Source organism: Prionailurus bengalensis, chromosome A1 (genome assembly GCF_016509475.1).
Source record: "Prionailurus bengalensis isolate Pbe53 chromosome A1, Fcat_Pben_1.1_paternal_pri, whole genome shotgun sequence".
Taxonomy (NCBI): Eukaryota; Metazoa; Chordata; class Mammalia; order Carnivora; family Felidae; genus Prionailurus; species Prionailurus bengalensis.
This window is the reverse complement of record NC_057343.1, coordinates 835,229-861,436: the sequence shown is the minus strand read 5'-3', so window position 1 is coordinate 861,436 and position 26,208 is coordinate 835,229. Positions and strand designations below refer to the sequence as shown.

At 36.1% G+C, this 26,208-nt stretch overlaps 1 protein-coding gene across 2 annotated transcripts in view; it reads left to right on the top strand.

The window, feature by feature from the left end:
• Nucleotides 1–26,208, top strand: part of PSPC1 (paraspeckle component 1) — a 109,849-nt gene that overhangs the window by 34,817 nt on the left and 48,824 nt on the right. For both annotated transcript variants that reach the window (XR_006296561.1, XM_043574593.1), the window contains exons 5-6: nucleotides 426–510; nucleotides 13,961–14,066. Coding sequence is in view for 1 of the 2 variants with exons in the window: in XM_043574593.1 (XP_043430528.1) it covers nucleotides 426–510; nucleotides 13,961–14,066 (191 nt within the window). In the remaining variant the exon portion in view is untranslated. The remainder of the gene's footprint in view (nucleotides 1–425; nucleotides 511–13,960; nucleotides 14,067–26,208) is intronic.

Below are 26,208 nucleotides of genomic sequence, written 5' to 3'. Positions count from 1 at the left end.
GTGTTCTGGTCTTATGTGCCCTCTGTTCATGTCTCCCAAAGCATCTTTTTGTGCTTTATATTCACTGCTGAAAAAAAATTTTAATGTGTTTACGAGTGTACATGAAAATATGTCTGCCATTTATTCCATTTTTAGTATGTTCTAGGCCTTATGTTAAAACAATTACTACCCATTTTAATTTATTAACATAAGGATGAATTTTATTATTTTCATACCTATGAAGAAACAAACAGGTCCAGAAAAGATAGTAATTTGATTATACAGCTTATATAATCTTTCATTATAAGATGGTATAATAGACAAAAGAGAAGCTAGGTGCATGAATATGAATAAGTTAGTAAATATATTGTCAGTAATAATATGTTTATTGATTTAAAAATACAGAAAGAGAAGGTAGAAATATTAATGTGTGGTTTATTTTATAGATCTAATGAGGCGTCAAGAAGAACTCAGACGATTGGAAGAACTCAGAAACCAAGAGTTGCAAAAACGGAAGCAAATACAACTGAGGTAAAAGAACATCACCATAATGCATATGTGAACATACCCAGTTTTTGTTGTGTGTGTTATTGATAAAGTTCCCTACTGCCTATTATAAACAAATTGTACAAGTTGGAAAATACAGAAAAGTAACAAAATTTTCCATTTTGACTATAAACTAGCATAGTTCTTTGTTATTCTTATGTTTCCTTTATTTTTTTAGCTGGTTATGGACACTTTGCATTCACTGTGAACGTACATAAGGGACTTAAGTGCTTCATATAATTTGTAAGAATGTATTATGATTTCCTGGATCGTTTTTTTCTAGAGATGGCTATATATTAACTGCTCTTAGTTTTAGTTTTTCTTGTTTTGGGCTTCTGATAATTTGCTTAAAGATTTATGGAAGTGGGATACATGATTAAAAAGGGGTATGGGCATTTAAAATCTCAGTATACGATAGACAACTGTGATGGTCAACTTAAAATATTTTAGGTTAAATAAGGATGTTTGGGAGACTGGTTGATCTAAGATGTATAAATAAAAATTAATAGCTTTTCTTATACCAGAAATATTTAATTGTGAAATATAATGAGATAAATGTTACTTTTAAGAGTTGTTGAAAATCACAGTAATTAGGAAATGTTATAAACAGAGCTATGATATATTTAAAAATTTTTTTCTTTTTTAATGTTTATTTTCTGAGAGAGAGAGTGCGAGCAGGGGAGGGGCAGAGAGAGAGGGAGACACAGAATCCAAAGCAGGCTCCAGGCTCTGAGTTGTCAGTACAGAGCCTGACATGGGGCTAGAACTCACGAACTGTGAGATCATGACCTGAGCTGAAGTTGGACGCTTAACCTACTGAGCCACCCAGGTGCCCCTCAAAGCTATGATACATTAAGCACACTTAAAGTTTGGTTTTTTAAGTGTTATAAAGGTAGTAAGTGCTTGTGGTAGAAAGTAAGGTGTTCGTGGGAAATAAAAAATAAAAGACAAGATGAAAATCCTTGAATAAATGTCAAGTATGGTCTGGAGATAGATAGTATTCAGTATATTTTAATGTATTTTTTCTAACTTTGTGCTTGATTAAAACAATGTGTATATGTTTCTGTCTTGGAACTACTCTGATTTCACTCTAACCTACTTATTTTGAAATTATGGTATTTCGACAGGCAGCATTCGCATTTTTTTTTTTTAATGGTTATTTATTTTGAGAGAGAAGGAGTGAGGGAGTGGCAGAGGGAGGGAGGGCAAGGGAGAGAGAGAGAGAGACAGAGAGAGAGAGAGAGAATGCTAAGCAGGCTCTGCTCCGTCAGCACAGAGCCCAACGTGGGGCTTGATCCCACAAACCGAGAGATCTTGACCCGAGCTGAAACCAAAAGTCAGACGCTCCACCTCCTGAGCCACCCAGGTGCCCAGCATTCTGTTTTCAAGCCTCCACATCCCCCAACTGGTGAATCAGAAATGGTAGGGGTGGAGACCAGCCAACGGTGCTTAAAAATCTTCCAGGTGATTCTAATGCATCGTAAAGCTTGAGAACCACTATTGTATAAAATGCCCTGCATGTTTTCCTTAACACAAGGGACCTTTTGCCAACTTCTTCCTTGTTGCTTCTTTTTATGTAAATATGTTAAAGTCTCTTCTACTTTTACAAGAAAAGGAAACCACCCCTCCCATACATAAAACTATGACTCCATCTTTCCCTGATATTTATACTTGACAGCTAGACTTTTAGAATTAGTACTCTACCCTTCATCTGCTAAAAAAAAATAACCAGTGTCGGAGAACCCATAAAAGGGCATAAAAAGAAAAACAAATGGGGGCCTGGCTTAGTTGGTGGAGCATGCAGTTCTCGATCTCAGGGTTATAAGTTCGAGCCCCACATTGGGTGTAGAGATTACTTAAAAATAAAATCTTAAAACAAAAGAACATAGTTGTATTTCCAGTGAATAACATTATCACTCTGAAAGGGTATGGGGAAGGAAATAAGGACCCTAAATAACTTTGGAAAACACTGTCTTGACTGGACAGTATAAGCCAATGGCAAGAAAAACAGTGCATCAAAATTTTAATCTAGTTAATGTGTTTCTCACAGGGATATGGGCTAGCAGTTCTGAGACGACTTTTTAATTTTTTTAATTGTGTATTTATTTTGAGAGTGAGAGCAGGGGAGGGGCAGAGAGAGGAGAGAGAATCCCAAACAGGCTCCATGCTATCAGTGCAGAACCTGACATAGGGCTTGAACCCACGAACCGTAAGATCTGACCTGAGCTGAAATCAAGAGTTGGACGCTTAACCGACTGAGCAACCCGGCTCCCCTGATTAGGTCTTTAATGGAAAGAATGTATATGTATTTTTTTTTGAGTAAACAGATGAACAAATGTAGATAATCAAATGCTGGTTTTCTCCTTGTTGGAGAAAGAGAAAGGCTAAAACTAAAATGAATCCTGGGGTGTTGAATTGGGATCAGAGGTATTAGTATGAACTCAGTATATTTAATTTAGACAGAAATATAGATGTGTGTGTATGTGTGGGTTCACATACATACATGTATTTCATAATCCTTGTCCACCTAGAAGCGGTGAACACACATCGTGCCCAGATTTTGGTTTCTAAACACCATTCTGCAATAAATGGAACCAAGGCTTTGTGGGGAAGTGGTTGATTACTGGACTGGAAGGTGTGAGATGATCCTGGAATGTTGTGCCAGAGAATAAGAAAGTACAGTTGTACCTCTGAGATACTGCAAGTTTGGTATCAGACCACTGGAGTAAAGTGAATATTGCAATAAAAGGTATCAGATTAATTTTTTGGTTTCTCAGTACATATAAAAGTTAACATTTACACTATACACTGTATAAAGTGTATAAAGTGTGCCAAGAGCATTATGTCTAAAAAAATTTACACACCTTAATGAAAAAACACTTATTGATTAAAAAAAAAGTGGAGGATGCCTGTGGGGCTCAGTCGGTTAAGCGCCTGACTCCTCATTTCAGCTCAGGTCATGATCTCATGTTTCACGGGTTTGAGCCTCACCCTGGGCTTTGTGCTGATGGCACAGAGCCTGCTTGGAATTCTTTCTCTCCCTCGCTGCCTGCCCGCCCCCCCCCCCCAACTTCTGCTTGCTCTCTCTTAAAATAAATAAACTTAAAAAAAAAATTTTTTTTTTTAACATTTATTTATTATTGAGAGAGCGAGCATGAGCAGGGGAGGGACAGAGAGAGGGGGAGACACAGAATCTGAAGCAGGCTCCTGGCTCTGAGCTGTCAGCAGAGAGCCTGACACAGGGCTTGAATTCACAAACTGCGAGATCATGACCTGAGCCAAAGTCAGATGCTTAACTGACTGAGCCACCCAGGTGCCCCAAAATAAATAAATAAACTTAAAAAAATGAAAAAAAAAAGTGCTAACCATCATTGAGCTTTCAGTGAATTGTAATCTTTTAGTTGGTGTAAGATCTTTTCTTGCTGTTGATGACTACTAACTGATGAAGGGCTTGCTGAAGGTTGGGGAGGCTGTGGCAATTTTTTGACTCTTCACAAATGATTTCTCTGTCGTATGCGATGCTATTTGATAGCATTTTACCCACAGTAGAACTTATTTCAAAATTGGAGCCAATCTTTACAAACCCTGCTGATGCTTTATCAGCTTCATTTATGTAATATGCTAAGTTCTTTGTTGTCAATTCAACAATTTTCACAGCATCTTCACTAGTAGTAGATCCCATCTCAAGAAACTAATTTCTTTGTATATCCATAGAAGCAGCTTCTCATTTGTTAAAGTTTGGTCATGAGACTGCAGCAATTCAATCACAACTTCAGGCTTTACTTGTAATTCTAGTTCGTTTGCTCTTTCCACCACATCTGCATTTACTTCCTCCACTGATGTCTTGAGCCGCTCAACTCAAAGTCATCCATGAGGGTTGGGTTGGAGTCAACTTCTTCAAACTCCTGTTAATGTAGATAGACCTCTTCCTTTGAAGCACAGATGTTCTTAGTGGCACCTAGAATGGTGAAATCCTTTCTGGAAGTTTTTCATTTTACTTTGCCCAGATCCATCAGAAGAATCACTGTCTAGGGCAGCTCTGGCTTTGTGAAATGTATTTAAAAAAAAAAAAAAATTTTTTTTTTTTAACGTTTATTTATTTTTGAGACAGAGCATGAACAGGGGAGGGTGAGAGAGAGGGAGGCACAGATTCTGAAACAGGCTCCAGGCTCTGAGCTGTCAGCACAGAGCCTGATGCAGGGCTCGAACTCACGGACCGCGAGATCATGACCTGAGCCGACGTCAGACGCTTAACCGACTGAGCCACCCAGGCGCCCCGTGAAATGTATTTTTAAAAAAATAAGACTTAAAAGTCAGAATTGCTCCTTGGTCTGTGGGCTGTAGAATGGATGTTGTTAGCAGGCACGAAAACATTAAAGTAATTGTATATTGCCACCAGAGCTCTTGGGTGACCAGTTGCATTGTCAGTGAGCAGCAATATTTTGAAAGGACTCTTTTTTTTTTTTTTCTGAGCAGAAGATCTCAGCAGTGGGCTTAAAATACTCAGTAAACCACATTATAAAAAGATGTGCTATCATCCAGGCTTTGTTGCGCAATGTATAGAACAGTAGGTTGAGCATAATTCTTAAGAGCCCTAGAATTTTCAGAATGGTCAGTGAGCATTGGCTTCACCTTCAGGTCACCAGCTCCCTTAGCCCCTAACAAGACAGTCAGCCTTCTATAGCCATGATAGTCCTAGATGCATCTTCTTTCAGTATAAGCCTATTTAGTCTACATTGAAAATCTGTTGTTTAGTGTAGCCACCTTCATTAATTATCTAAGCTACATCTTCTGGATAACTTGATGGCAGCTTCTACATCTCTGCTAGCTTCCTAAATTTTTTTCCTGTAGTTTCTTCACCTTTTTCAACCTGCATAGAATTGAATAGCATTAGGGCCTTGTTCTGGATTAAGTCTATAGGGAACCTTGTGGCTGGTTCGATCCTCTATGTAATGTACTTAAAGTCCTCCATTCCAGCAACAAGGCTATTTTGTTTTGTTACCATTCCTGTGTTCACTGGAGTAACACTTTTTTGTTTGTTTCTTTAAGAGATAGCACGATTCGGAGGGGGGGGTGCGCAGAGAGAGAGGTGGAGAGAGACTACCAAGCTGGCTCCACACTGTCAGTGCACAACCCAGTGTGGAGCTTGAACCCATGAAGCCATGAGTTCATGACCTGAGCCGAAACCAAGAGTCAGACGCTCAACCAGCTGAGCCACCCAGCTGCCGGTGGAGTAGCACTTTTTGATTTATTTCTTTGAAGAACTTTTCCTTTGTATTCACAACTTCGCTAACTGTTTGGTGCAAGTAGCCTAGCTTTTGGTCTCTTTTGGCTTTCACCATGCCTTCCTCATGAAGCTTAATCATTTCTAGCTTTTGATTTAAAGTAAGAGACATGCAACTCTTCCTTTCACTTGAATACTTAAGTACCATTCTAGGATTAGGCATTGGCCTAATTTCAATATTGTTGTGTCTCAAGGAGTGGGGAGGCCCAAGGAGAAAGAGAAGAGAGGGGAGAGAGAGGGGGGAATGGCTCGTTGATGGAGCAGTTAGATTATACAGTGTTTATTGATCATGTTTACTGTCCGGATGTGGGTGTGGTTTGTGGTGCCTCAGAACAATTACAGTAGTAAGCAACATCAAAAATCATCACACATCATGGGGCGCCTGGGTGGCTCAGTCGGTTAAGCGTCTGACTTCATCTCAGGTCACGATCTCACCGTCCGTGAGTTCGAGCCCTCTGTCAGGCTCTGGGCTGATGGCTCAGAGCCTGGAGCCTGCTTCCAGTTCTGTGTCTCCCTCTGTCTCTGCCCCTCCCCGTTCATGCTGTCTCTCTCTCTCTCAAAAATAAATAAACGTTAAAAAAAAAAAAATCATCACACATCAGCCTTACAAATATAGTAATGAAATATTTTGATAATTACCTACCAAAATATGACAGAAAGACACAAAGTGAACAAGTGCTTTTGGAACAGTGGCACCAATAGCCTGCAGAGTTGCCACACCCTTAGTTTGTAAAAAAAAGAAAAAAAATTGTATAAAAAAATACTGTATGTGCAGTAAAGCAAAACCCAATACAATGCAGTAGACCTATATTCATAAAAGATGAGAAACGTTGAAAATACATAGGAGCCACAATGAAGGTGCTCCTAAATGGCCAAACTTGGAAAAATTTCAACAACAAAATAAAAAATGGTAGTATTAGATTTTATTTTATTTATTTTTCTTATAGAACTTTTTCTTTTAATATTTTATATATTTTTGAGAAAGTGCAAGTAGGGGAGGGGCCGAGAGAGAGGGACAGAGGATCCAAAGTGCACTGAGTAGTGAGCCTGATGTGGGGCTTGAACTGCCAAACCGGGAGATCATGACCTGAGCTGAGGTCAGATGCTCCACCAACTGAGCCACCCAGGAGCCCTGATAATACTACATTTTAAACTGCAGAATAAATTAGATATCCAGAAGCTCATGCTGATAAAAGTAAACAATTGAATGAATGAATAAATGGAAGACAATGGACAGCTTTTCCTTACAATAGAACAACAATCAGTATGGAAGGAATGAGAGAAAATCACCAGTGGGCATGCCATATAGTAATAATAATTGTTACAAACAAGATTTACTGATGGGTGTTTCAAATTTATGCCCAAACTTGAGAAACGCAGTTCACGTTTCTCTTTTGTATTACGTACTAATGGAAAAATAGTAAATTTAAAGCGGAGAAGCAACAAGCATTAAGGTTCATGTCACCTGTAATGAGACATTGACACCAGATACTCCTTGATACAATATACTCAGAAGGATACATTGTCACTTTTTTGTGTTTTTGTTTTTTGTTTTGTTTTGTTTTTTTTTTTGCCAAACATTTCTAGCATTGGACATTTTCATGAGGGCATATAACATGAGCCCAGCTTGAAGGACATTGTACAAAATAATCAGTTTGTGTTTTGGTTTTTTTTTGTTTTTTTTGTTTTTTTTTGTTTTTTGAAGTGTCAGATTCACCCTGAGGCTGGTGGGGAACAAGGTGTGCTGAGTGCTCAGGCTAGAGACCCTGGCCTGTGCACATGGTAGACCTCTGGCTGCCAGGCTGGCAGGGCAGGGAGGCAAGTGCTGCGCACCTGACCATGGCAGCACATACGTGGGCTTTTGTCTCAGCTGGGCATGGCACCCCCTGAGGACCTTCTGCCCCACATGTCCAGTACAAGGTCTGGCAGTCAGTGACAGAGCAGGGCTCCCACGGCCCAGGTGCCCCCAGCAATCCCATTCCTGCATTCCTGGAATGCCCCAAGGATTCTAGTACCATGGCCTGGGCATTGTACTAGCGCATCATGATGGAGCCAGGAGTGTGGTTTGCAGTAGGAAGGAGAGGTGTGTAAGATGATGAAACAGGTTGAAGGAAAAGCAGGAGAGAAGGAAGAAAAAGTAGATGGAACCACAGAACACATCCTGAAGTTGCAGGAAAAGCTTGTGGCCCTACAGGAAGAGGCAGTAGCTTTTCCTACAGCCCAAGAAAAGTTTTACGTGAAGAAAAATGGAGGAGAAAAAAGACTCCGACATCACCTGCATACCAGCAGAGTGACTGTGTATACAGGATCTCACCTCTTCAGCACATAGCGGGGGCCGAGCCCTGGAGCACAGAATCACCCTGGCATCCTTTTGGCAGCTGATAAAGTCAAACAGAGATGCAGACTCCCAAGTGCTTACAACCCAGCACTACATGGGGTTCAGCAGCTCTTTTTGCAGAGGCAATAATAATGGCCCAGAGCGTAGGCAATCCCGAGGCAGTCCATGAGCGTCCATGGGACTGCTCATCCCCCATCTCACTATGGACCCAAGATGCTGGCCTGTAGTCCTAGTCAGCAGCTCAGCACCTTAGCACCTTCAGCATTTACTGAAGTGCAGTACCTGTCTCAGCCACAGTTACAACCCTATGCTGTGCCTGGTCATTTTCAGCCCACCCAGATAGCTTCCAGCCTGGTGGTGCCCTGTACTTACAAAAGCAGGTGGAACATGGTAGCTAACAGACTGGCTTCTCTGACTTATTCCTCCCTGTGCCCCATGCATCCAGCTTTTGGACTCTGTACCTCCCAGCTGCTTCCTGCAGGTGTAACCAGCAGGAAAAGCTTCCTGCTGCACCTGCACCTGCATGTGCAGTCCACAGAAAAATTAGACTTTGCAGTTACCAGCTAACCAGGCCCTTGGGTCTTTTTCAGCAAAGACAGAACCCGTGATTCTACCACAAACCATATTTTATTATCAACCTCATCTCCATCCCCTCCTCACCCTGCCATGGGTGAGGATCCCTAGTCTGTCCCAGGCCCGGGCAGTGAAACCTACATGGCACTGGAAAAGAAAAAAAATGCCAAGTTCATGAAAGACCAAGAAAGACTGAAAGTGAAGTAGACTAAAGAGAATAGTTAAATACAATGTAATGGATTCTAGAAAGAATCCTAGAACAGAAGAAGGGCATTAATGGGGAAACTGGTGAAATCTGAATAAAATCTGTAGTTTAATTGTAATATACTAATGTTAATTTCTACTTTTAATAGTTGTACTATGTTTGCGTTAAGATGTTAATATTAGGGGATGCTGCATGAGGGATAGACATTCTGTACTGTTTCTGCAACTTTTTTGTTAAGTTTTGTTAACTTTTTTGTTCTAATTTGAAATTAGAAATAAGTAAAAAAAAAAAAGGATCGTAAGTATTAGGGATATACTTGGGAATGAAAGACACAAGTACAAGTTTTGCCTCTTTGGAATTTAGAGAAGCATAGGGAGGCGGATAGTTGGAATGATCAGATTATTAAAGTGAAGTGCAGAAACTATGGAGTACTTAGTAAATTTTAAAAGGGTACCTATTTGCACATTAGGTGAAATGTTGGTTGCTTGATGTGAGGAGTGTTCTGTGTATGTGGTAATTTGTAATTGAATGTTTTTTCATTAATCTTACATATTTTTTAAGTTTATTATTTTAGCAGTATGCACCCATTGTGAGGCTTGAATCCACAACCCTGAGGTCAAGACTTGTATGTTCTTCTGACTGAGCCAGCCAGTCACCCCTCATTTATTTAATATGCTGGAGTATATCAGATTCAATTTGAAATTCAGATAGCTGTGTACTATCAGCAAGAGTAATTCAACATGTGATGATCTTATGGGTAGTCTTGATACTTAGCTGTATTGTAGCAGATACAGGCAGTGATAAATCTGTTAACAATCTTAACCCTATGTCTGCCAACTAGAAAGGCTTTTTTTTATATTTTGACTAGGAAGTTTCTTTTGAAATTAACTGTAAGGATCTTGATTTAAGAAATGTGAACAGGGGTGCCTAGGTAACTCAGTCCAACTCTTGGTTTCAGCTCAGGTTATGATCCCAGGGTCTAGATGGGGCTCCATGCTGGGTGGGGGCATGCTTGAGGTATCCTCTCTCTCTCCTTCCCTTCCTCCCTGCCCCCCGCCCCCATCTCTTGTGTGCCCTTAAAATAATTCTTAAACAAACAAACAAAAAAACAAAAAGAGGGGCGCTTGGGTGGCTCAGTTGTTAAGCATCTGACTTCGCCTCAGGTCATGATCTTGCGATCTGTGGGTTCGAACCCCACATCGGGCTCTGTGCTGACAGCTCAGAGCCTGGAGCCTGCTTCGGATTCTGTGTCTCCCTCTGTCTCTGCTCCTCCTTCACTTGCACTCTGTCTCTGTCTTTCAAAAATAAACATTATTAAAAAATGTGAGCAAGTTGTCTGAAAATTGAGCAGTTTTGCAGCATATATAAAGGAAAGGGGACAATGTGTCTTGGAACTTTCACTAATGTCAAAAATCTTCTGTACTTTCAAGGGAAAGCAAATAAAATTATGGCACTTAAACTGAAGAAATACATCTGACCGAGGTTCCTACCATACAAGACAGCTTTAATTATTAATTAGCCAGATAATTTGGACTCTGCTTTTTTGTTTCACTTTAATTAGAAGATTGACAGAATGGCATAAGAAAGTATGTTTTGAGAGAAATTAAATAATTTATCCAGGGTATACAATTTTCTGGTTTCCTTTTAGTGCTGCAAATAAATTATTAAGTTTCTCATGGGTCACTTAATTCTTCAGAGACCGTGGCAGTGAAGAAGGAAGACTAGGACAAGGTGTTGATGAGCTTATTCAGACTGTGACTTGACCACTTTAGTAGTTCATTTATTTATTTATTTCTTCATTCCTTCTCTTACCACCCTTCTGCTCACTCATCTATCCATCCACCTGTTTTCCTTTTTTATGTCATTTCAACACAAAGATCTTACTTAGCCCTGCAACATGTGTGGAGGGCATGTGCTAATAAAAAGGAACAAAGAATAGCCGGACACTTTTATCCATTATTTATATCATCGTTTAGTTTCTAGATCCTTTCTATTTTTCAAAGCCCTACAAAAATATGTGAGGCCTGAGAATAATTAGTGGGTTCAAATTAAATTGTAAAATTGAAGTTTTATCACTTTACAATTAAGTGTAACATGAAGGATGTTAAAATTTGCCACATCTTTTTTACTTATTAGTTCCATTTGTAAATGTAACCTAGGAAGTTATCCTTCACTTGAAGAGACGTTAAATGTACATGTAAAGATACTCATTAAAGCATCTTGTGGAATAGAAAAAATTAAAAGCAAACGTATGTACAATAGGGAATATTTCTGAATATTGTCTGTATGTTCAGATTTTGGAATTACCGGTGTGGTATCAGAACTTATTTCAAAATTAAGTAGAACTTCTCGAATTTATAGACAAAGGAAAAGAAGGGGAAAATAGCTGTTTAAAGTGATTATACCTTTTTACCTTATTTTTCCTCCTGGTTTATAAATCTATTCTTACATTATATCAGGAAAAAAACCCTGCTTTAATAATGACAGAAGTACATTACAGATTCTGTTTAAAATACTTTATTTTGTTTTAATTTTAAAATGTCATGGCAGGGGCGCCTGGGTGGCTCAGTTGGTCGAGTATCTGACTTCAGCTCAGGTCATGATCTCGCGGTTCGTGGATTTGAGCCCCGCTGACAGCTCGGAGCCTGGAACCTGCTTCGGATTCTCCCTCTCTCTCTCTGCCCCTCCCCTGCTTGCACTCCGTCTCTCTCTGTCTCTCAGAAAAAAAAAATGTTAAAAAAAATTAAAAAAAAAAAAAACCAAACTCAATGATACATTACATGTATGAAATAAAAGAGTTAATGGTCCTGTTCTCTAGAGTATTCCCACTGTGACAAACTTTTTCTACCTTCTTCTGTTCTCACACAAATAATTTTTAGAAGCAGTAATAGGAATGTTCTTTTTTTACTTGCTTTTTTTTCTGGCAGCTTTACCTTAGACTTTGTTTTGTGTCAGTAAATGCAAATCTGCCTTTGTAACAGTTGTGTGTTCCTTGGCATCAATGGCCCATCCTTGTTTCCCGTTTATAGTTGATTGTGTCTTCAACCTTTTCCTTTTAATTAATGCCACAGTGTGTATCTGTACAGTGTGTATCTGTACATACATCCTTGCACATTTGTGCAGATATTTCTTTTTAGTTTACTGGAAATGGACTTGCACATTTAAAATTCTATTACATCTTACAAATTATCCCTGAACAAGGTCTTTGTTGCAATTCTGAAGACCAAAGAACTCTGAAAACCAAAATGTATCATTTTGTGGCAGGATCTGATAAGAGCCTATTTGATGACAAAACCTGACATGTATTTAGGTCTGTGGTCATATCAGACCTTTACTATTTTCACCAAAATGAATGTTCATCTTACTGGGGAAGTGCCAGTGTGGTTGATTATTGGGTTCTGTCCCAGATCTTACTAGTTATATAATAACTGTGCATGAACCCTTTTCGAAATCAGGAAAACTGAATTTCAAAACATACGTAGAATTAGAGTTTTTGAATAAGAAATTAAAAAAAAATTTTTTTTTAATGTTTACTTATTTTTGGGAGACAGAGAGCAAGCAGGGCTGAGGCGGAGAGAGAGGAAGACTCTCCTCCAAAGCAGGCTCCGGGCTCCGAGCTGTCAGCACAGAGCCCAACACAAGGCTTACAAACTATGAAATCACGACCTGAGCTGAAGTCAGACACTTAACTGACTGAGCCACCCAAGCGACCTATTGAATAGGAAATTTTTACCTGTACCTGCATATATTTTCAGCTATGTGAATATGAAAGTGTTTTCTTTATAGTAAAATTTATGAGTGTGTTAACGTCCAAGAAGTGGATTAACCATTTTACTTGAATACTCAATTTACAATGGAAATGTATATTGGAGACTTAGACAAAAATCTCAAAATAGTCTAGATTTTGCTTAAAATTTCTTAGAAACATTGTCTTGTTACTAACCTGTGGTCTGACACAAATTCTTCAACCAGTGGTTTTTGTGCTGTCTGTGGGATATATCATTTCTTTTAAGTTCATGGACTTGTATTTAGGGGAGGAAGCATTATACAACAAACAACAGAGTATCTTGAAATTTGATTGTTACACTTAGTGTAATAAGGTACTTAAATGAGCAGTTTAGAAAATGTGACTTAATGAGAGGACATCAGTATTATATAGTCTGCACTATTTAAATTATTTTTTATTTTTTGGGTGGAGGCATATACACTTGAATTTGCATTGACATAAAAGCCAATATAATGTGAGCCTGTTAACTTCAGTGTTATTTTGTAGGTTTTTTTCTTGTAATCATAAGTAATTGCTGATTTACTAGTAATTGTGCACACATATTATAGTTCAATATTTTTTTCTCTCACATGCTTAAATATACCTCTAGGACTGAGGTTGGCACACTTTTTCTTGGAAAACGGCTAAGGACTAGATGGTAAATATTTTAGGCTTTGCAGGTCATATGGTTTCTGTCTCAACTACTCAGCACTGCTCTGACCCAGTGGTAGCTATAGACATTAAGTACATGATTGTCTTTTACAACTTGATGTACAAAAACAGATGGTAACCTGACACCTGTTCTAGAGGTTTTCTTCAGGGGGTTAATAAAATGGAGAGAGAGTTTGTTAAGGATTCCTTAGACACGATAGATTTTTTGACTAGGCAGTTTTGTTCTTTGCAGTGGCTTAGATTGGGATTGGTTCTGAGTGCCTTTATGCCAGTGATAGATCCCACCCTTTCTCTTTATATACAGTAAGAGAGTACATGTTTGAGCTTTTGGACTCCTGATTTCTTGACCATAAGCACATAACTAACTCAGTTACATGTTGTTACTCTGTTTTTTGATTTACCCTAGGTACTTTTATTTCTTTGGGTTACTTGATTAATTAAGGCTTAGAGCAAACTAGAAGAAGGAAGGTAAATCTAGTAAGTCAATCATTATTCACAGATTTTGCATAAAGTTACTTATAAATGGTTTTGTTTTACATGAAATACAATTCCTGGTAATGGCTTACATGTTGCAATTTTTATTTAAAAATCTTTCAGACATGAGGAAGAGCACCGTCGCCGTGAGGAAGAAATGATCCGACACAGAGAACAGGAGGAACTCAGGCGACAGCAAGAGGGCTTTAAGCCAAACTATATGGAGAATGTAAGTAAAGTACTAGTTAACTAAAATTATTTTATATTGTTAGGTGCACAGTGTATATTTAATTTCTTTGGATATTGGTTTATATATTTTTTAGTCTTCCTGAATTTCTCGTATTTATGTTAAACTAATGATTTTCTTAACTTCTTACAGGTAATAACTTAAAAGTAGTTTCTGAACATACTATTAATGTTTTATGAAAAGGATGTTAAAAATTTTCTACTTTATCTTTTTTTAATATATGGTACTAAATTAGAACTCTTGATAAATCTATATTCTCTACTTGATTTCATCATTTACTGATATTAAAAATTCTTTGTATTAGATGATTTTAGATATTTACAAATGTAGAATGGTATATACAAAGGTACACTAGTATGTGCTTATTACCCAACGGTGACAGTTATCAACACATAGCTGGTCTTTTCATCTTTAAGTATACCCACTTTCCTGAATTATCATTATTTTTTAAATGTTTATTTATTTTGAGAAAGGGAGAGCACATGTGTGAGAGTGGGGGAGGAACAGGGAGAGAGAGGGGTAGAGAGGAAAGATCCCAAGCACGCTCTGCTCTATCAGCATGGAGATATATTTTATATTTTATAAAATATAAATAAAATTTATATATTTTATTTATTTTGTTTGTTTACAATTGGTTTCTTCAAATTGGCTGATAAATCTAGTGTTTTTAGTCTGTAGGTTTTCTCTTCCCCCTTTACATTTTTTTTTATCTTTTTAAGAAACAGATCCTTGTTGTTTAGAGTATTGCACATCCTATATTTTGTTGAATTTATCCTTGCAGTGATGTTTAACAAGTTTCTTTATCCCTGAGTTTCTCATAAACAGGAGTTCCAAAGATTTGGTCTAATTCAGGTTTTTGTTTTGGGTAGGCAAAATGGTAGGGCAAACACGAATACTTGCAATATGTTATAATGCACATGTTCTTATTGTTAACTAACAGTCTTATTCTTCACCTTTAGATGAATGCCATTTTAACAGTCATTCTGAAAAATATTTACTAGTGTTTTTTTCTCTAGCTGTTCAAAAGCCATGATTCCTTAATATTATTAAGTCATGACTCTTTTTGCTGGCCTTCTCTGTCCCTGTTCTTCTGTCCCTAGAAAAATTTTAAACTTTTTGCATTAAGAAGGATACACACAGAAAATAAATACATCCTAACTTGTGTGACAACAAGAAATTTTTATCTTAGCTTGCATCAAGTCAATATCCTTTGACTAAAAATTATGTGGCATTTAAATTCAGTTAGGAAAGTTTCTTCTTATTTATAAATCATACTAAAGGTTTAATTGATACCTAAATTCCATTCCCAAATTAGTTGAGCGTTTTAAGCGTTATAAATTTTCTTTTGAGTAATTTCTAGCATTATTTTGCAATTCTCTTTTTCCTCCTTGGATACATAGTATTTGCTTATGATATATTTTAATCTGTGGTATTTGGTCTTTTGGTTGTTACATGTGAATATAAATCTGTTGGATTTATCAATGCGAGGATATTTTATGATGTCATGAGAGTATGTGGAATTAAAATTTTGCAGGCCCGTGCTCGCTTTGGCAGCACATACACTAAAATTTTGCAGGTCCATGTTTTGGAAACTAGTGATTACATGTTTTTATCTTCAAATATTATCAAGATGTAAACCACCTATGATAACATTTCTTAGGGAAACTATTTCGTAACATTTAGGATTAGGAAATTGTTCCTTGTCCCTTTATGTACCTGAACATTTCTTTTCCTAAAGTGCTTGCTTATGGTTAAAGATGGCGGAATTATCTTTCTTACTATTCTTCTGGCATAAACTTTAAATTCTTGGAACACACTTGTAGCTATTTGTAATAACGTCATATACATAAATCATTTAGGTGTCTTAGGAAAAAAGTAAAATGCATTCTGCTGTTTAAGTTGGCTATATCATAAACTTGATTGCAGACTCTTCTTTGAAATTATTTTACAATTTTTAAAATACATACCACTTTTTAATATATGTTCAGTGGCATTTAATATAGGTATAATTAATGAAGGGCAGATTTTAATTTTCTCTATTAAAAAATTATTTGGAAATCTTGCTACAATTTAAAATTGGAATATGTAGATTCTTTAATTTGAAAACATTTGTTATGTTTAAAATTCATTTTAATGGTAAAATTTTACAAATATCCAGTGAACTTTGAGAAGAAACATATTTAAAATACTCATGATGGATTTTTTGGCATTTCAAAAATAGATTATTGTTTCACAAGATTATGCTCTTAGAAAATGTAGATGATGATCTATTTTAACATTAAGATATCTTTGCTTTCAAGTAGTTACTTAAAGTATTTATTGCATATTTGAAGCATCATGAGATTAATTTGGCTAGAGTAGAAGTCAGCAAACTATAGCCTGGGACCACTGCCTAGTTTCATACCACTCTGCCACCGAGCTAAGAATGGTGTTTACATTTTAAAGAGTTGGTGGATAAGAAAAATAAAAGAATGTTAGAAAGTATTTGTGACTCACAAAACCTAAGATATTTACTCTTTCACCCTGTACAGAAAATGTTTGCTAAACCCTGGGCTGGAGAGTTGGTGTTGGGTTTTTTTGTTTGTTTTTTTGTTTCTGTTTTTAATTAATATTCTTGTTAGAGCACAGCATTACTAGATTCTTAATTTTCTGAAGAGAAACTGTATTTAAAATAGTATGTAACAATGGAATTAAATATTTAGGGGAAAATATAGTCTCTGTCGGATTTTTAGATTTTTTTTGAGACTAGAAATTATAGATAGACAAGTTTTTCATCATTTTGGTATCAGTTTTATTTGGTTCCTAGCTTCATAATGCTTGTTAATATAAGCTAATGAAACACTAAAGAAATGTTAACAAAAGCTCTTTATTGGTCTTGACTATTCTTTGTTAATAGAGAAAACGTTGAATTGTATCAGTTATTCTTCATTTACTTTGAAAACTGTCTTTGGGAAAAATTTTTAAATTAATGTTTGTTTTTGTTTTTAAAAGCTTTGAAATTAGGCCCTCTTATGTGCTTTCTCTTTTTTCACTGTTCAGTTTAAAGGGAGGAATCAAATGGTAAGTGTTCAGCTTGCCCAGGTAGTAAGAGTGAAGTATAAAGTAGATTTACTTGGTTTAAGATGCCACCACTCATTTCTTTCTAATATTCCTATTAGATATATTCCAACACAAATAATAGTATGGGTTTTAAAGTATGAAATAAAAGCTGATATTCATATTTTGTTCCTTGAATAATAATTTTTTTTTAAGTAATAAAACAGGGAAAACAGTCATGTCTGGTCATGTTTTTCTTTGTTAGCCTCAACTTCATCTTAATTTTATGACATACGAACATATTTTTAAGGGTTTCAGAGATATGTCAGAACTTCATCAACTAGTGGTTGCCATTTTAATTTCATACCTTATTTCTTAGAAGTCAAGCTCTTTGATAATAGCTCTGGTAATCATAAACATGTTACTTTTCATTTCTATAGCATAATATATTTTTGGCTACCATAACAATGTATATATTTTTGTGCTGTGCCCTAAGTACACTTAGGCTTATCTTAATTATAGTTGAGTGTATTTGAACCATTTTCTAGATAGTACTTACTAGGTTGAGATTTTCTACTTACACAATTTAATAGCTTTTGAGGTTACTCCACTTAGTATAGATTAAGTAGTTTAGTTTTTATTTATTTTTATTTTTTATTTTAAAATGTTTATTTTTGAGAGAGAGAGAAAGTGTGAGTGGGGGGCGGGGCAGAGAGAGAGGGAGACAGAGGATCCAAAGTAGGCTCTTTGCTGACAGCGGGGAGCCTCCTGTGGGGCTGGAACTCAAGAACCTTGAGATCATGGCCTGAGCTTAAGTCAGATGCTTAGCTTCCTGAGCCACCCAGGTGCCCCTAGACTTAGGAGTTTAACCATTTAAATACTACAGTGTACCAGTCTTTTTCTGTGGATTCAGTTTGCCTTGGAGTAAAGTGGAGGTTTTAATTAGAATATTTTTTAATGAAGTTTCTTAGAGTAAACTTGGCTTTCTTGAGAAAATGATATTATAAAAACATGTACATGCTACTGTAGTTGTATCAAGTAGTTATAAACTACCTTGTTTAGGTAAATTGGGGCAGTGTTTTAAGACGTTAGAAGTATTTTTTTTTTATTAGAAGTTTCTTTTTGGTGTGGTAAATATTAATATTTGTTTTTTAGTGAATAAAAGAATAGCCCTTCAGATTTTTGAAATACATACATGAAGAATATTGAAGAATTTTGAAGAATTTTTATTTTTGTTTGAGTAGGTGGGAATAGCCTTGGATATTTAAACATATGTACATAATAAACCTGAAAATAAATGTACATTACATGCTAAGGCAGTAATTTGATCCAGTTACGTGTCTTTTGTTAGAATCGTTCCATTGTAGCTACCTAGTATGTTAGTAGGCCAAAAGCATTAAAGAGATGTAGCCAGAGGCTAAGGGTATAATGACTCTTCCATGGTAGTGTTTCTCAAATAGTGCATAATAAACACTCAGGGATCTTTTTTAAAAATGTAGGTTTTTGTCTTAGGTCTTCAACCTACAAATTGAATCATTTTGTGATTCTAGTAGAATCTGATGCATTCTCCGTTGATCACAGTTTTGGCTAAATTCACTAGTTTTCAACCTTTGCAGCACATCTGTGGAACTTAAAGAAAAATGCCTGCTTTCCAATCCACTACATATTTTTGATACAGTGGGTCTGGGTTGGAGCCATGGGATCTGCATCTTAAGAAGCTCTTCAGCTTGCTTATTTTCATTAGCAAAAATAGACTATTAGCCATATGTTGAAATGAGACATAGTCGAAATATTGAAATAAGAATAGTAGTTCAATTTTTTATGGGACCTGGGGAGTTGAAGGGAGGGCTCAGAGTCAATCAACTTGGGGAATAGGATTCATACACTTAACAATGTAAGTAGCACAACATTCTATGTGAATAGTGTTCTGTGGGATTTTGGTGTGACAACTTTGGTGTGAAAGTTGAGCTTTCAGCCTATATGTGGACAATACCTACAGGTATTGTCTCAAATCATACATTAACTTTTTAAACTTTTTGTTTTTTAAGTATTTCATCTAGACTGGGGGTTGACAGACTAGGGTAAGCCTGGTCAAATCTGAACACTGCCTGTTGTGTTTATGTTTTGCTTATAGCTGCTTCGCCCAAAGATAGCTGCTTTGCCCAAGCGTATGAGACTATATCAAGCCTCTCTGGCCTGCAAAGCCTGAAATATATATTATTCTGGCTCTTTACCAAAAAAGTTTGCTTGGTCTAGGTCCAGATTGTTGGGAGTTGGGAGGAATCTGTAAAAAGTGACTCATGTTAACCAAACTCAAAGAGTTTGTGAATTAAAAGTAAATTTATTAATTAATATGCTTTTTTCCAGTGTTTTTGGAAGTCTCATTGAACAGAGCACCTCTTATCCTAGAATCAAAGTCCCTGAAGAGTCCAAATTAGTGACCTGAAGGTTTTTTGGTAGTTACGGTTATAAATCAGAGCAAAAGTTATTAGAGGAACTGTTTGATAAGGCAACATTGCCCCACAGCTGATATCTTAGAGTTTTCAAATGTTTTCTTAGTAGAGACATAAAGCATTGTTCTTTCAAATGTTACCTTCTCTTGATCAGCATTGCCAAATTTGACCTATTTAATCAGCCACTTCTTTATGTTAGTCTTTTTTCCTCCTTCTTGAGTGGGCATTGTTTCTCTTAACTGATTTACTTACAACCCAGCTTTCTCTGATGTGTCATGTACAAAACTCAAAACAGAAACTCCAGCTAGTAATAAAATTTCATTAATAGATGTTGGCACAGAGAACTGATGATAATCATTAATTACTAATAAGTAGGTACAAATAACATTTTCTGAAATGATCTGTAAAATTTTGAGAGAAGTTGCCATTTTGTGGTTTCCACGTGGTTATTACTTTTCTTCCTATAAATTATTTAGCTCTAATAAATGATTTGATTTTATTGCAGAAGAAGATTATTTTTTAGAAGTCTAAATACCTGAAGCATTCAGAAAAAGGACATATTTTACAAGGGATTTTTATAGCATCTTCATTGTTCTGTGGAAATAATGGAAGAATTATTTGCTGTAGAGCTTGGTGTCAGATTTAGGTGTGACCTGGGGGGGCAGGTTAGTACCTATTGCTGTTATAATAGCAGCTCAGTTACAGTGGTTTGGGCATGATGATGATGATGATCAAAATTATAGCATTTACATTGCAGTGATCTCCCATATAATGTTCTAGTTGTGACCAGTTTTTTTATTGTTAATGTTTTCATTTATTTACTAAAATAATTTAATGTGTTTCTTACAGTGAGACAAGAACTTTTCTGAATATTTGGGATGGAGCGTAATTGGAACTAGACTTATACTTTTGTAGTCCAGTGAATACAAAAATTAATGTATGTTTATGTTTGTTATGTTCATATATACTTTGGAAGTGATCGTTAGAATTTTGATGATTGGGGGTATTTGGGTTGAAGAAATGTATCACTTTTAACCAGCTGTTGAAATCTTTGATCACTTCTCAAAAGGATTTTTTAATAGTTTTAGTATTATCTAATCATTTGTAGGGGAAAACCTCAAGAATTTTCAACCAAACTAGGACAACTGAATATAGGTACTATTTAAAGTTACTTTTTTTTACAGCAGGCATAAAATGGGCAGTCTCTTGCAAACCAGGATGTATGGTTATCTTAATCATACATTATGATTACAATTAATGGTTTTTTCTTCTTATGTTTTATCATTCATATTTAAAAGTCTTCCAAATGACTCCAAAGGGAAATGCATACTGAGCCTCTCTTAAACTCTATACCAACTTTACCAGAGAATACTTTATTGTACTTATTTTTTTTTTTTCAACGTTTATTTATTTTTGGGACAGAGAGAGACAGAGCATGAACAGGGGAGGGGCAGAGAGAGAGGGAGACACAGAATCCAAAACAGGCTCCAGGCTCTGAGCCATCAGCCCAGAGCCTGACGTGGGGCTCGAACTCACGGACCGGAAGATCGTGACCTGGCTGAAGTCGGACGCTTAACCGACTGCGCCACCCAGGCGCCCCTGTACTTAATTATTTTTATGTCATATTAGATGACTAGTGTCTTTTTTTTGTCTTAACCTTCCATTAGAGTTTCAGAGAGGCTTATAATCCAGAAAAATTTCTTTATCTCTTTTCTTCTCCTGGAGAATGTCTGCATACACTCAGTGCATGCATAACCTTCTGTTACTACTCACCTCAGCTGTATCATTTTTAATAATGATTCTTTTTTAGTACTTACCACATTGCATTCTAATTATTTTCTGACTTTGTTGTCCACTAATGGATCTTTCATTGAGTTTTTTGAGTTTGAGAGTGTTGCATTTGTCATATTGTGGTTACTTAGATGTAAACAGAGAATTAAATAGTTTGGTGTCTTATTTTTCAGATACCAGTGCAGCTTAGTCACATGGTTTTCAGTGTTGTTTACGGGCCACTATACTTTGGTATTTATTGAATACTAATGTCTCATGTTAAACATCTGTAGTTTTGAAACGATTGGTGTTAAGACTATTGATGTATTTTTGTAGACTTCATACTGGAATCCCATAATGAAGAGTAAGTTTTTCAAAAACAGTCAAATAACAATTTTTGATGTTTGGTTTTCAGTACACCTAACTATTCATTGATCTCACTTGGATATCCCATCAGAGTGTTAGACTTACAGAAGGATTTTAGAGGTTTCCATTTAGTAAGAAAATTTGGTCACTGTTTTTACTGTGTTCAAAGTGCTGAGTACCATAGAGGATACAGAAGTGAATCAAGTTGAGGATTAGGTCTTTGAGTATCTTATTTATTTTGTTAAAAAAAATTTAATGTTTTATTTATTTTTGAGAGAGAGCGAGCGAGCATGAGCGGGGGAGGGGACGGAGACAGAGAGGGAGACACACAATCTGAAACAGGCTCCAGACTCTGAGCTGTCAGCACATAGCCCTATGCGGGGCTTGAACTCAAGAACTGTGAGATCATGACCTGAGCCGAAGTTGGGCAACTGACTGAGCCACCCAGGCGCCCCGTCTCTTTGATTAGAGTATTGTAGGTGCAGAGTATCTGCATAGAGTGTACAGAGATAAGCTAAAAAGTTTTGAGAGTCTAGGGGCACCTGGGTGGCTCAGTCGGTTAAGTGTCTTAACTCTTGATTTTGGTTCAGGTTATGAGCTCATGGTTCATGGATTCAAGCCCCGCGTCTGGCTCCATACTGACATCATGGAGTCTGCTTTGGATTCTGTTCCTCTCTCCTCTCTCTGCTCCTCCCCTGTGTGTACGTGTGTGTGCTCTCTCTTAAATAAACTTTAAAAATAAGTTTTGAGAGTATAGAAAGAGATTGCAAAGGGAGTGTCGAGTGCATTGAGTAGCCTCAGCACTGTTGTGGAACTTATTTGGGTGTATTTTTTTTAATGTTTTTTAAAAATTTATTATTGAGAGAGTGAGCAGGAGCGGGGAAAGGGCAGCGTGGGGGACGGGGACAGAGGTTCCAAAGTGGGCTCTGCATTGATAGCAGCGTGTTCGGTGGAGCGCTTGAACCCACGAATTGTGAGATCATGACCTGAGCCAAAGTCAGATGCTCAACCAACTGAGCCACCTAGGCGCCCCTGAGTGTTTTTTTTTTTTTTTCTTTTAAACTGATATGATTGGTTTATTATTCCACTGTGTTGTAGGTATACCTCATGTCTTTTCCTTTGAAATGGTAAGTTCTTTGAATCGTACTTGGTTCAGAATGGTAAGACTTTTAGCTTAATGTTTACCTTTTTTTGAGGGGTTGGAGAAGAGGAAAGTCAAGATTGGTAAATAGAGGTGTTTAACTAAAGTAAACACTTTTGAGATGTCAAATATGTATAATAAAACTAGTAAGAATTTTTACATATTAAATAATTTGAATTAAAAAGATTCTATGAAGACATAAAAATTTAGCTTGTTATTTCTGCTTTGTGACTTCTTAATGGAATACTTAGAAACCCCCCTTTAAGTTCTACAAGGTGATTAAAAAAAGTTTTTTTTTTTTTTAGGTCAGTCTCAATCTAGTATCTTCTTTACTTTATATTAAGGACATGAAGTTCTGTCGTGTCACCTGAAATATCAGAGTTTTATAACAATTTAGACTAAATAAATGTGAATGTCTATGGATAGTTATTATCTAACTGTTAGTGGCAGGAAACTTGGGTTTGTGAGCATTCTCTGCTGATGAAATGCATTTATTTCTATTTAAAATATCAAGTAATTGAAAAGTATATGGGTAAGTTTGCCTGTACTTTGTCTTATGATATCCTGCACTATATTGTACACCACGTTTCAAAACCTGTTTTCTGGTTGTAAATTTACCATGTTTCTCAGAAGGTAACTTCTTCATTTGTCCTGTTACTGGTTTTCCTAAATTTTGCTTTTAAACAATTGATATGCTTATAATAGTAGTTTTTCTTATAAATTTGTGTTTTAAATACCCGAATTTTATTTAGTTACCACTTAAATATTTTTAAAATTACTATAATTGAACCTGTTGTTTTGAGTTGTCTACTTAAGAAAACTATGTAATTTGTTAAAATTTCATAGCTTATGGTGTACTAACTACTAAGATAATTTAATACCTAGCATCACACAAAGATTCCCCATTAAATATATACTTAATTCTTTATACATTGGAACACTTGTGCTTTGTTTGCACCTTCCACTGCTTTTTTCTGTTGATGGGACCAGTTTGGAATTGCTTCTTGTACAGTTTATATTTGTTCTTTTGTTTCATCTTTCATACCTTGGTCTGGCCAGTCATGTTAGTTGTTTTGACTTTGATAAGGAAATGTACTGGTTAGGAGGTTATGAGTGAAGAGTTGCAAACCAATTACCAGTATTATGTGAGCTTTAATAGGGTAGTACTAAAAATACTGTGTTTGTGTTGTAGCTGATACCATCATGGATGATTTCTTTAAGAGTTTAGGATAAAATAACTAAATTTGAAGAATAGATATTCCTAATCAGTTTCAGTCTTTAAAAGCCTGGTCTTTGGAGTTTGCTATGACAAGTGAAAAAAGATGATGATAATGATAATTTTGAAAGTATCCCTTGGATATGTGATTAAAACTATTCTCAGCTGAATATAAATTTGTTTAAATGTGAGTTTATTCTCTTCTGTCTTTTGATATATGGTGGATTATTTGTAATTAGATTTAATTAATCTTCAGTTAGAAAATCACTCTATTTATTAAAAAGCAGCAATTAAGTTTTGAATTTGACAGGTGGCACCAGAATAATCTTTTAAGATTCCTGAACCAGGCTTTAAAAATACATTGAATGAATTTAGATTCAGAGGTATGTTTTGAGGTCAACAAATGCAGTGAGCTAAGAGTAAGCCCCCCTTTTTGTATTTGTTGTTTCATTTTATTTCTGATTTGAAATTTAACAAGTAACAAAGTTTTATTTCATGACTAAAATTTGTAGTATCAATTTATATATGGAATTGATTATTCAAAAAGAAACATTAAATTTTTTTAATAGTTTTTATTTTATTAGTTTTTAAATATTTATTTAGAGAGAACGAGTTGGGGAGAGAGGCAGAGGGAAAGAGAGAATCCCAAGCAGGCTCTGCGCTTCAGTACAGAGCCTGATGCAGGGCTCCATCCTTTGAATCGTGAAATCATGACCTGAGCTGAAATCAAGAGTCGATGCTTAGCTGACTAAGTCACCCAGGTGCCTCTAAGAGACTATTTTTTATTAATTAATTAATGAATTGTATTTTATTGTATTGTATTTTAATTTAATTTAATTTTATTTTATTTTAGTTTTTATTTTTTTTAGGAGAGACTATTTTTTAGAGCAGTTTTAAATTCATAGCAGAATTGAGCCGAAGATAGATTTCCCATATACTTCCTTCCCCTAACTTACCGACTCCTTCACTATCAGATTGACACATCCTCATCACCCAAAGACCATAGGGTTCACTCTTGGTGTTGCACAGTCTGTGGCCTTTGGCAAATATGACATGTACCCATTGTTAACACTATACAGGATAGTTTCACTGCCCTAAAAATCCTCTGTCCTCTGCCTGTTCATCCCTCCCTCCTTCCTTATCTTGGGCAAGCACTGATTTTGTTACTGTCTTTATAGTTTTGACTTTTTCAGAATGTCATATAGTTGGAATTGTAATATATAGACTTTTCATATTGGTTTTTTGGTAATGGCATTTTAGGTTACTCTGTGTCTTTTCATGGCTTAATAGCTTGTTTATTTTCAGTGCCAAGTAATGTTTCATTGTCTGGAGCTACCGCAGTTTGTTGATCCATTCACCTAATAAGGACATGTTGGTTGCTTCCAAGTTTTTTGCGATTATGACTAAATTTAGTTGCTATTAACATCCATGTGCAGGTTTTTGTGCGGTCATAAGTTTTCATCTTTGTGTAAATATCAAGGTGTGTGGTTGCTGGATTGTATGTATGTATGTTTAGTTTTGTAAGAAACTGTTAAATTGTCTTCTAGAAAAGTAAACATGCCATTTATAATCCCTATCAGCAATACATGAGAATTCCTATTTCTCTACATCCTTGTCATGCTTTGTGTTGTCAGTGTTTAGGATTTTGGCCATTCTGATTGATGTGGTATCTCACTGTTGTCTTAATTTGCAATTCCCTAATGATATATGGTGTAAAAATATCATTTTAACAGCCACATAACTGAAGAACATTTCTCCAGTATTCAGGGGTGCAGATATCATGGAATGCATGTATTCAAATTGAGGGTAAAAAAATCACCATAAATTGTATTTATTGAAAGACTGTCTCATGTTACTTAAAAACATCCGCCCTTCTCTTTCTAGTAGTGAGTAAGTAGTATGTTTGGGAAATTCTTGTTTTTAATTCCTTGAAGTAGAAATTTTAAGTCTTCCAAGCATTCTCTGTTGGTTATGTTGGAAAGTTTGCATGCTATTATTTGTATCAGTGGAAACATGTCTTACTTCCCTTTTTAGTTTAAAATTATTTTTATTTTAACAGTATTGTAACACTTTTTAAAGGAGTGAATAATTTCTTGGCAAAGATACATAGTGGTTATTTTTGTAATTTTTCTTTATACCTAT